General features: G+C 50.6%; 1 protein-coding gene across 1 annotated transcript; it reads left to right on the plus strand.

The window, feature by feature from the left end:
- The first annotated feature begins 3,697 nt into the window (after nucleotides 1-3,697).
- Nucleotides 3,698-10,225, plus strand: LOC115383427 (uncharacterized). Its single transcript, XM_030085606.1, has 3 exons — nucleotides 3,698-4,226; nucleotides 4,688-8,901; nucleotides 10,166-10,225. Exons 1-3 carry the CDS (start codon nucleotides 3,698-3,700, stop codon nucleotides 10,223-10,225), a joined length of 4,803 nt encoding a protein of 1,600 aa, XP_029941466.1.
- Nucleotides 10,226-10,466: the final 241 nt, after the last annotated feature.

Genomic DNA, 10,466 nt, shown 5'->3' on the forward strand with positions numbered 1-10,466 from the left:
TATACCATATATTTCTAAAACAAAGTTGTACTATGTTTGCATTTTCTATCATAAATACAAATGTATTATTTATGTATCCTCCATTCAAACAAAGTAAAATTAAATATTGGTGTGGAACCTTTCAATATCCACACAATGAAATACAGGAATAGAATAATTAAAAGTTTCAGAATCTACAGTGGAAATGGGGAACATGTCCTCAGCAATATAGAAGGTCTTCATCACTCGAGTCCTGTTGCTCCTCAGTCTAATTTCTCCTGTTTGTCAGGATAAGGGTCCTCAGAGGTTCCTCTGATGGGGATGTGGTTTGCACAGCGGGCAGTCAGCCCAAGTCTGTGACCACAGCTGCAGATTTTGGGGTGTGGCTTTGTCCAATGCTGCTGATCAGGTAAACATCACAGCTTCAAAATAAATGAGAGGGAATATCTTAAAATGGGCACACAGATCCTCATTTGCAGATGAAATGATTCAATCTTGATACTCAGATCAAGCCAAGGGGTATCGGGGTAAGAGGGACTTCTCCTGACTCTATATCAAGTAGTTTCACGCCACAGTACTTTAAAGACTCAAGGATTTGTTGACTCATATTCACAGGCGAACTGACTAATTTCTTGTTGCCAGCAGTCATTCTTGAAAGCTTCTGCCCTCCAAGTCTTGTCAAATCCGTGAAAGTTTATGTGTTAGTGGAGCATGAAGATATATTAGGTGCTGTGGTGTTGTGGACAATGAGAATCAGGTGATTTGGCATCGAGTCAAAGTCTCAACCTGAGATATTGTTTCACCACCCCCTGGAACACGTTTTGTGAATGCAAGGGAAACTGGAATTTCTCATTTCATAGTTTGTCCCAGAGTGCCAGTACTCAGCAGAAAAATCTCCAGCACAGACAGGCCAGAGAGGTGGGTGCCTTATTTTTTTTTTCTGGGTGTAAATTCCTGCGCAGTTACACCTACTGGAAGCAAGTATTTCTGCTTGCCTGACAAATGTGCAAGAGAGGGGGGAAGAAAGCATTGTACCATACACAGCTACACAATGCACTGCAACGAAAAGAACACCTCCACATCCTCCCAGAGGACTAGAGGAGAAAATAAAACTTTATCTGAGACCAACCCACTGTGCTTTTTCCATACCTTTCAGTCAAATAAGCCACAGCAGACTACTGTGATGAAACAAGGCTATTAAAGCATTGTGGAAATGTGTGTGATGAAATCACAAGAATGTTTCTTTAAAAAGCCTGAAAGAAATCTTTTTTTTTTTTTTTTTTTGTCGAATCAGACCAGCTACAAACAGGTGAGTTTATGTGTTATTACATTACTCAATTAAAAAAGTCTCATCTTCATCATCGTCAACAAAATAATTAAGTTCTCAATCATGTTCTGTTTGACATGACTGATTGTCTCTTCCTTTCTGCATGCAGTGGACAGTATAACCAAACAAAGTCAACCAGAGAACTGTGGAATCCCCTTCTGAGCCCTCGTTGAATCACACGTCACTCTTTCCTGCGACAATATGGTCAACAGCAAAAAAGTTACTGATTTGCCCTTGTTGAGCGTTCACTTTCCTGCATCAGGTGATTTGGGGGTATGCTGTTCCCTTGAAATAAAGGAAAGTGACTGTTGCATTGACCAACCCAACCCAGGCCTTAAACTGATGTCACTTTGTTTGCTGTTCTTATAAAAATACATCAACCTGAGGACCTTTCTCACATGACATGGAACTTATTCTCAATGTGGTTAATAAATGTAAGTAATTCATCAAAAGCTCTTGAATAACTTATTGTAGCAGGAGGAGGTTTCTGGGTGGCCTGCAGTAATTAGCCAATCCCAGCAGGGGGAGCTGGCTATAAAGGCACACTGTATCTGCGCTCCAGGTGCTGTGTTGGAATTGAGAGCATGTCCCGCCCCTTCGGCCCCTCTCTTCCGGTTCTGTGTTTCTGCTCGCCTTAGAGCGATCGGCGTTCTGCTCAGCTTCGATTTGCTTAGAGTGAACAGCTGCCAGGCTGAGCTACCACTAAACTGCGGTGAGTGCGATCTTTTTCCCCCCTCTTGGTGCGCAGCTATGTTGCTAGTTAGCAACGGCAGCAGTAATCAGCTGTTTTGTGCGTGTGTGGGCGCGTGTAGGTGATTACTCCCGTGACGCCGCGCCCCCCCCCCCCCCCCCCCCCCCCCCTCTCTGTCGGGTGGACAGACGGATGCTGTTGGCGTGGTATGTTGGCAACACAGCCCTCATGGCCTTCCTTAACACCAACTTTATTAACCAGATCTCCATTCCACATGCTAGAGCTCTGCCGCTGCTTTTCTGCTGCAAGACTGCCTTCGTGGTGACGGTGCACGGCGAAGATAATTGTGACTGCGGATTTGGTGCTCTCAGCTGAACTGCTGCACGGTCCCCTCCAGTGGTCCTGGTCTGCAAACTGCATGCAGCCGGCAGCGAGGCTGTCACTGCTGAGCACCACAAACGCAATTGTCGGGCGATGCGCTGCACCATGTTATTTTTAGGGTGTGAATGATTAAGGGTTATTAATTTCCCCCTTCCTTATTTCGGGGGTCTTGATTATATTATGTTTGTCTGATTTGTTTGTTTCTGGTGGTGCCATCACAGTTACCGTTGGGTTCTTTTCTTGCTTTGGTTTGCTTTCTTTTGTTTATTTGATTTTCCTCGTGATGGCATATTTCTGTTGGTTCTCTTTTGTCTGTTTTCTTTTTAGTTAAGTTCTCCCTTGTTGTAAGGGGGTATCCTCTCCCCTTTCTGTTTTGTTAAAAGGAAATAAGTTTTGTTTGTTAATTTCAGGTGGGGGCAGTTCACAGTCATTGCATTTATTTATTTTACTTGTTGTGTTGGGACTGCCCACCACCTGTGTTAGATTGATTTTTGATTACTGATTCTTTTTGATTATTGTTTGGTTGTTAGGAAACCCTCCCCCTTTTAACTATTCCCTTCTCTTTCCTCCCCTCCAGAGGCTGAGCGTGGCGGTGGTGGTGCAGGTGTTCCCGGGTGGTGGTCTCCTTCCTGTGTGACGTGTGTACACCCCATCGTTTGAGTGTGTTCATCTTTATTTTGGTGTGAAAGTGTTCACGTGTGTCTGGGGTGATCCCTTCGAGACTCTCTTCTCCCCTCCTACACTGTGCCCCTAACGGTAAGCCAGCCTCTGTTGGGCTTCCCTGTCTTTCCCTCCAATTTTAGGGTATGTGTGTGATTTGAGGTATTTAATAAAAAGATTATTTTCTGAACGGAACCACGTCTCCTGCTGCCTTAGTTCCGGACCTGGGTGCCGTAAGGGGCACCTTATGATGCACATATTTCCCTGGGTGTAACTCCCAGGGTGGCGTTGTCAGGCCCCGTGGTGTACAGCATCAGTTCAATAGTCAACACTGTACACCACTACACAATTTCCCTTCCCGTTGCCACAATCTGGCGTTGTCGGCAGGACCACTATTGGTAAGCAGAGACGTGTGTTCCCTTCATTTATTTTCTTTTTTTTTCGGTTGAGTTCTCTTTTTCATTTTGTTTTGTTTTATTAGTTCGAGGCAACCATTTGTTGCTGGTTTTGAATTTTTGAGTTAATTGTTCTTTTGTTTCTTTCAAAGGCAAAGCAGCGGCAGGGTTCCCGTGGTTGGTGAGTTCTGAGGAAAATTGTTTCCCCTCTTCTCCCGTCCCATTCTGGTTATTGGCCTGCCCTTATATTGTTAGGGTGTAGTTATGGAGGAGGAACTAAAGGAGCTGAAGGAGTTAGTTCTGCAGTTAAAAGCAGATAATGAGAGGCTGCGACAGGAACAGGCTGCAGCAAGGCCTGGTCCAAGCACTGCCTTGCCTACTACTTCTGCTCCTTCCACTTCCAGTATATCCATGACTGAGAGGCTGGTTTTTGTCCCTCGTGACCGGAAATGCCCCATGTTTAGAGGGAAGTCAGGGATGGGGTTGAACGAGTGGATTGAGGAGGTTCAGGCCTGCATGAGGGCGCGCCATTTGTCCACATCCGACCAGGCATTCTTTGTGTTCGACCACCTCGAAGGGGAGGCAAGGGAAGAAATCAAATATCGTCCTAGCGCAGAGAGGGATGACCCAGATAAGATATTTGCGGTTCTACAGGAACTGTACGGTTGTTCGGAGTCTTACGTAGCTCTGCAGGAGGCATTTTTCTCCCGGCGGCAGCAAGAAGGAGAGACACTCCACGCGTTTTCCCTCGCACTGATGAGTCTTATGGCGTCGGTGAAAGCGCGTGCACCTAGTGAGATGCCGAATGCAGAGGCTATGTTGCGTGACCAGTTTGTCGAGTCCGTATTGGATGGTGCCCTCCGCCGCAAATTAAAACAGTTTGTGCGTCGGCAACCTACTGCTAATTTGCTCGAGGTAAGGAGTGAGGCGATTCGGTGGGAACGTGAGGGTTTGCCCGGAGGGGTTAGGGGCCGCAGTCACAGTGTGCCTTCAGCTTTGGGGCTTCGGTATGGGGTGAGTGGCGACCCCCCGAGGGTAGCTACTCCACCCCCAGTCTCAGAGCTCCAGGAAGTGAGAGAGATGTTGAGACTGCAGCAAGAGCAGTTGAATAACCTTACTCAAAGTATCTCTGCCTTGCAGAACCCCACTCAGCGTCGCCCTCCACCTCGTCGTGGCCCCATTATCTGTAGACGCTGTCAGCAGCCAGGCCACTATGCGAGTGAGTGTGATGGTGTGCGTGTCCCTCGCGCCCAGTCCTCTTCTCCTGCACCTCTGCCGTCCAGCCGGCAATCCCGCTCTGCTCAGGACCCGGAAAACTAGCACCCGCCGAATTGCAGAGCCACAATTCGGGGGGAGTAGCCACTGGCTCAGGGGTCGTTTTCAGTGGGGTAGGGGAGGCTTTGAAGCTCATGTCGGCTTGTCCACAGGTAGAGGTGAGCATGGGAGATGTTAGTGTTCCTTGCCTTTTGGATACTGGGTCCATGGTGTCTACAGTCACTGAAAGCTTCTTCCTTCAGCATTTTGAGCCCTGGGGTTGGGAGAGGCTTCAGTCTTGCCATTGGCTGCAGCTCAGAGCTGCCAATGGATTGGCTATCCCCTACATCGGCTACCTGGAGCTCGATGTCAAGCTCTGTGGGAAGGTAATGCCACGATGTGGGGTGTTAGTGGTGAAGGACCCTCCTGTAAGTGGGGCCTCTCAGCCCCCTGGTGTCTTGGGGATGAACATCATTCGCAGATGCTACCGAGAGCTGTTTAGCCAGCATGGGCTGGAGTTTTTTGATTTGCCCTCGGTAGCTGAGGCACCAGAACCGGTCATGCGGGCACTGCAAAAGTGCCATAAGGCCAGTGGGCAGGCCCCTAGGGATGTCACGGGCAGGGTGAAGGTCAGAGGCAGGAAGGCTTGTCGTATTCCTGGTGGTACAATGAAGATTGTGGTGGGCACATGTGCAGAACAGCACTCGGGGTCTAGCGCATTGTTTGAACCCCTTGAGTCTGGCCTCCCAGCCGGACTACTTGCCTCGCCGTCCTTGGTCCGAGTGGTAAGAGGCACAGCCTACGTTCCCATTGTAAACGTGGGCTCCTCGGCTGTCCTGCTTTACCCGCGTACAGTTGTTGGCACTTTACATGAAGTTCGAGTGGTCAGCCTACCTGTGGGAATCACAGAGGTTCCATCCAGTGTAGCCACGGTGGCCTCCCAGGTAATCTCCCCCACAGTGCAGGAGCAGATAGCGGCCATCGACCTGTCTGGCTTAGCCGTGGATGAGCAAGGCAAGGTGAGGTCTCTCCTACAGAGGTACGAGTCTGTCTTTTCTGCCCATGATGGGGACCTCGGCTGCACTGACCTGATAACTCACGACATCCCCTTACTGGATGATATTCCTGTCAGGCAGCGTTACCGGCGCATACCACCGTCTGAGTACGAGGTGGTGAAGGAGCATATAAACCAGCTGCTCGATGCTCAGGTGATCAGGGAGAGCAATAGCCCTTATGGTTCCCCGATTGTACTCGTGAAGAAGAAGGATGGCAGCCTGCGAATGTGTGTCGATTATAGACAACTTAACAGTAAGACCAGGAAGGATGCGTTCCCCCTTCCACGCATCGAGGAATCTTTGGATGCCCTGACTGGTGCCCGCTGGTTTTCTACTCTTGATCTGGCCAGCGGGTATAATCAGGTCCCGGTTTCAGAGGCCGACCGTCCCAAAACAGCTTTTTGTACCCCTTTTGGCCTGTTTGAGTGGAATCGCATGCCCTTCGGGCTTTGCAATGCCCCCAGCACATTTCAGCGTCTGATGCAGCGACTGTTTGGTGACCAACAATGTCAGTCGTTGCTGCTCTATTTGGATGACATTGTTGTCTTCTCCTCCACTGTTGATCAACATCTAGAGAGGATGGAGTTGGTGCTGAGGCGGTTGCAGCAGCAAGGCCTCAAAGCTAAGCTTAACAAGTGTGCATTCTTTCAGCGGGAAGTGCTGTACCTGGGCCATGTGGTTTGTGATAAAGGCGTTTCCACAGACCCCAGGAAGGTGGAAGTAGTGGCCAACTGGCAGCCTCCATGTAACATCTCCGAGCTGCGGTCATTTCTCGGCTTTGCCAGTTATTACCGACGCTTTGTGGAAGGTTTTGCCAAGTTGGCAGCCCCCCTTCACAGGCTGGTGGCCGAGCTGGGAGGCAAGAAGTCTAAGCCAACTGACCAGGCCCTTTTCGAGAGGTGGTCAGAGGAGTGCCACCAAAGCTTCGAGGCACTGAAGGCGAAGCTGATCCAGGCACCAGTGCTGGCATATGCAGACTTCTCCTTGCCCTTCATCCTGGAAGTGGATGCAAGCTTTGGGGGCCTCGGCGCTGTGCTTTCACAAGAGCAGGATGGGAAGGTTAGACCGATAGCTTATGCTAGCCGAGGTTTAAAGCCCACAGAGCGCAACATGTCCAACTATAGCTCCATGAAGCTAGAGTTTTTGGCCCTTAAGTGGGCCATGACAGAGAAGTTTAGGGAGTACCTGCTGGGCCACAAGTGTATCGTATACACTGACAATAATCCCCTCAGTCACTTGTCTTCAGCTAAGCTAGGTGCTACAGAGCAGCGTTGGGCTGCCCAGTTAGCATCCTTCGACTTTGAAATAAGGTATCGCTCTGGGAGGAGCAACAAGAATGCAGACGCTCTATCTCGCCAGCATCTGCCGGAGCCATCAGCCCTGGAGGCCATGGTTCCTGGCACACCACTCCCTGAGCCGCTGCAGCAGGCTTTGGGGCATGCACCGACGGGAGTCACGCAGGCTGCTGTAGTTGCCCTGCCACATCACACACCCTCTGATCTTCAGGCCCTACAGGAAGCAGATCCGGTTTTGCAGGAGATCCTGGGGTTCTGGAGACGGAAGCGGCGACCTGAGGTGCAGGAGCGGAGACAACTATCTCCTCCCGCTTTGGCGTTGATCCGTCAATGGGACCGGTTGGTCGAGAGTGATGGGATCCTGTACCGGAAGGTCTTCCGGCCCGATGGGGCCGAGATGATGCTGCAGTTGTTGCTACCTGTTGCTTTAAAGGAAGAGGTGCTTACGCAGGTTCATCAGGGCCATGATCACCAGGGGGTAGAGAGAACTTTGGGGCTACTGCGGCAGCGGTGTTACTGGCCAGGCATGTCCTCTGATGTGGCCCAGTGGTGTCAGGCTTGTGAAAGGTGCCAGGTTGCCAAAGACAACCAACCAGCAGCTCGGGCCTTTATGGGGCATTTGCTGGCATCTCGCCCTAATGAGATTTTGGCCATGGATTACACTGTCCTGGAGCCGAGTCATAATGGCCTGGAAAATGTGCTCATTATGACCGATGTTTTCAGCAAATACACGCTTGCTGTACCTACTCGGGATCAGAGAGCCGCTACGGTGGCTCAGGTTTTGGTTTCAGAGTGGTTCTTTAAGTTCGGGGTCCCTGCCCGTATACATTCAGACCAGGGCCGTAACTTCGAGAGCTCCCTTATTCAACAGCTCTGTAACCTCTATGGCATCCAGAAATCCCGTACCACTCCTTACCATCCAGCTGGTAATGGCCAGTGTGAGCGCTTCAATCGCACCCTCCACAACCTACTGCGAACCTTGCCAGTGTCCCGTAAACGAGATTGGCACTCCTGCTTGCCACAGGTCTTGTACTCCTACAACACCACTCCCCACCAGGCCACGGGGGAGTCCCCATTCTATTTGATGTTTGGGCAAGAACCTAGACTCCCAGTGGACTTCCTGTTGGGTAGAGTCCCAGATCCTGTTGGCGGCGACATTCATGAGTGGGTTCAGGAGCACCAGGCTCGGTTACAGGTGGCCTTTGAAGGGGCCCGAGAAAGGTTGAGGGTCGCGGCTGAACGCAGGAAGAAAAACTATGACCGACATGTTCAAGATGCACCGCTGATGGAAGGCCAGTTGGTGCGGTTGCGGGATTTTAGTGTGCGAGGCCGTCAGAAAATCCAAGATCTCTGGGGCCCTGTGGTTTACAGAGTGGTGAGAGCACCGACCGGCGGAGGGTCGGTATACACCATTGCGCCTGTTGACGACCACACCAAAGCCAGACAGGTCAATCGCGCACTGTTAAAGGCAGTGGTTACTACTGCCCCTACTGGTAGTGCCCAAACTCCTTGTTCACCGCCTAATGACCTGCCTCAGTCAGAAGATGAACTATCAGGTGACGAGGATTTGTTTCTGCTGGGACAGGAGGCCTCCCGAGCAGCTCCGGCTCCAACAGCCGCAGCGCCCCACACGACTCCCCAGTCGCTGTCCACACCACCAGAATCTGATCCTACTGTACCCGGTAACGGGCCGCCCGTTTTGCTGGCTGTGCCTTCCGTCACCCTCGAGGTCCCCAGTGGAACAACAATACGACGGACCGCACGGTCAACTGCTGGTCGACACCCCAACGTCCATCGTTTACCACGATCAGTCCAGGAGCCCGTCCAAGGGGCTGCGGACCCCTCTGACTTGGCCTCTAGTACGGTGATCACTGTCTTTAGGCCATGGGATTAGGTGATGGTGTGGGAATTAAAAGGTTCATCGTCGGGGCGACGATTTCTGAAGTGGGGGTGGACTGTAGCAGGAGGAGGTTTCTGGGTGGCCTGCAGTAATTAGCCAATCCCAGCAGGGGGAGCTGGCTATAAAGGCACACTGTATCTGCGCTCCAGGTGCTGTGTTGGAATTGAGAGCATGTCCCGCCCCTTCGGCCCCTCTCTTCCGGTTCTGTGTTTCTGCTCGCCTTAGAGCGATCGGCGTTCTGCTCAGCTTCGATTTGCTTAGAGTGAACAGCTGCCAGGCTGAGCTACCACTAAACTGCGGTGAGTGCGATCTTTTTCCCCCCTCTTGGTGCGCAGCTATGTTGCTAGTTAGCAACGGCAGCAGTAATCAGCTGTTTTGTGCGTGTGTGGGCGCGTGTAGGTGATTACTCCCGTGACGCCGCGCCCCCCCCCCCCCCCCCCCCTCTCTGTCGGGTGGACAGACGGATGCTGTTGGCGTGGTATGTTGGCAACACAGCCCTCATGGCCTTCCTTAACACCAACTTTATTAACCAGATCTCCATTCCACATGCTAGGGCTCTGCCGCTGCTTTTCTGCTGCAAGACTGCCTTCGTGGTGACGGTGCACGGCGAAGATAATTGTGACTGCGGATTTGGTGCTCTCAGCTGAACTGCTGCACGGTCCCCTCCAGTGGTCCTGGTCTGCAAACTGCATGCAGCCGGCAGCGAGGCTGTCACTGCTGAGCACCACAAACGCAATTGTCGGGCGATGCGCTGCACCATGTTATTTTTAGGGTGTGAATGATTAAGGGTTATTAATTTCCCCCTTCCTTATTTCGGGGGTCTTGATTATATTATGTTTGTCTGATTTGTTTGTTTCTGGTGGTGCCATCACAGTTACCGTTGGGTTCTTTTCTTGCTTTGGTTTGCTTTCTTTTGTTTATTTGATTTTCCTCGTGATGGCATATTTCTGTTGGTTCTCTTTTGTCTGTTTTCTTTTTAGTTAAGTTCTCCCTTGTTGTAAGGGGGTATCCTCTCCCCTTTCTGTTTTGTTAAAAGGAAATAAGTTTTGTTTGTTAATTTCAGGTGGGGGCAGTTCAGTCATTGCATTTATTTATTTTACTTGTTGTGTTGGGACTGCCCACCACCTGTGTTAGATTGATTTTTGATTACTGATTCTTTTTGATTATTGTTTGGTTGTTAGGAAACCCTCCCCCTTTTAACTATTCCCTTCTCTTTCCTCCCCTCCAGAGGCTGAGCGTGGCGGTGGTGGTGCAGGTGTTCCCGGGTGGTGGTCTCCTTCCTGTGTGACGTGTGTACACCCCATCGTTTGAGTGTGTTCATCTTTATTTTGGTGTGAAAGTGTTCACGTGTGTCTGGGGTGATCCCTTCGAGACTCTCTTCTCCCCTCCTACACTGTGCCCCTAACGGTAAGCCAGCCTCTGTTGGGCTTCCCTGTCTTTCCCTCCAATTTTAGGGTATGTGTGTGATTTGAGGTATTTAATAAAAAGATTATTTTCTGAACGGAACCACGTCTCCTGCTGCCTTAGTT

Source organism: Salarias fasciatus, assembly GCF_902148845.1.
Source record: "Salarias fasciatus chromosome 7 unlocalized genomic scaffold, fSalaFa1.1 super_scaffold_4, whole genome shotgun sequence".
NCBI lineage: Eukaryota > Metazoa > Chordata > Actinopteri > Blenniiformes > Blenniidae > Salarias > Salarias fasciatus.

What these genes read in the sequence shown, in the direction of transcription:
- LOC115383427 (XM_030085606.1), top strand. Translation starts at nt 3,698, where the DNA reads ATGGAGGAGGAACTAAAGGAGCTGAAGGAGTTAGTTCTGCAGTTAAAA. An exon ending in GGTGAAAGCGCGTGCACCTA is followed by an intron (nt 4,227 to 4,687) that starts GTGAGATGCCGA and finishes CCTCGCGCCCAG; the next exon opens with TCCTCTTCTCCTGCACCTCT. An exon ending in CTGACTTGGCCTCTAGTACG is followed by an intron (nt 8,902 to 10,165) that starts GTGATCACTGTC and finishes CCTCCCCTCCAG; the next exon opens with AGGCTGAGCGTGGCGGTGGT.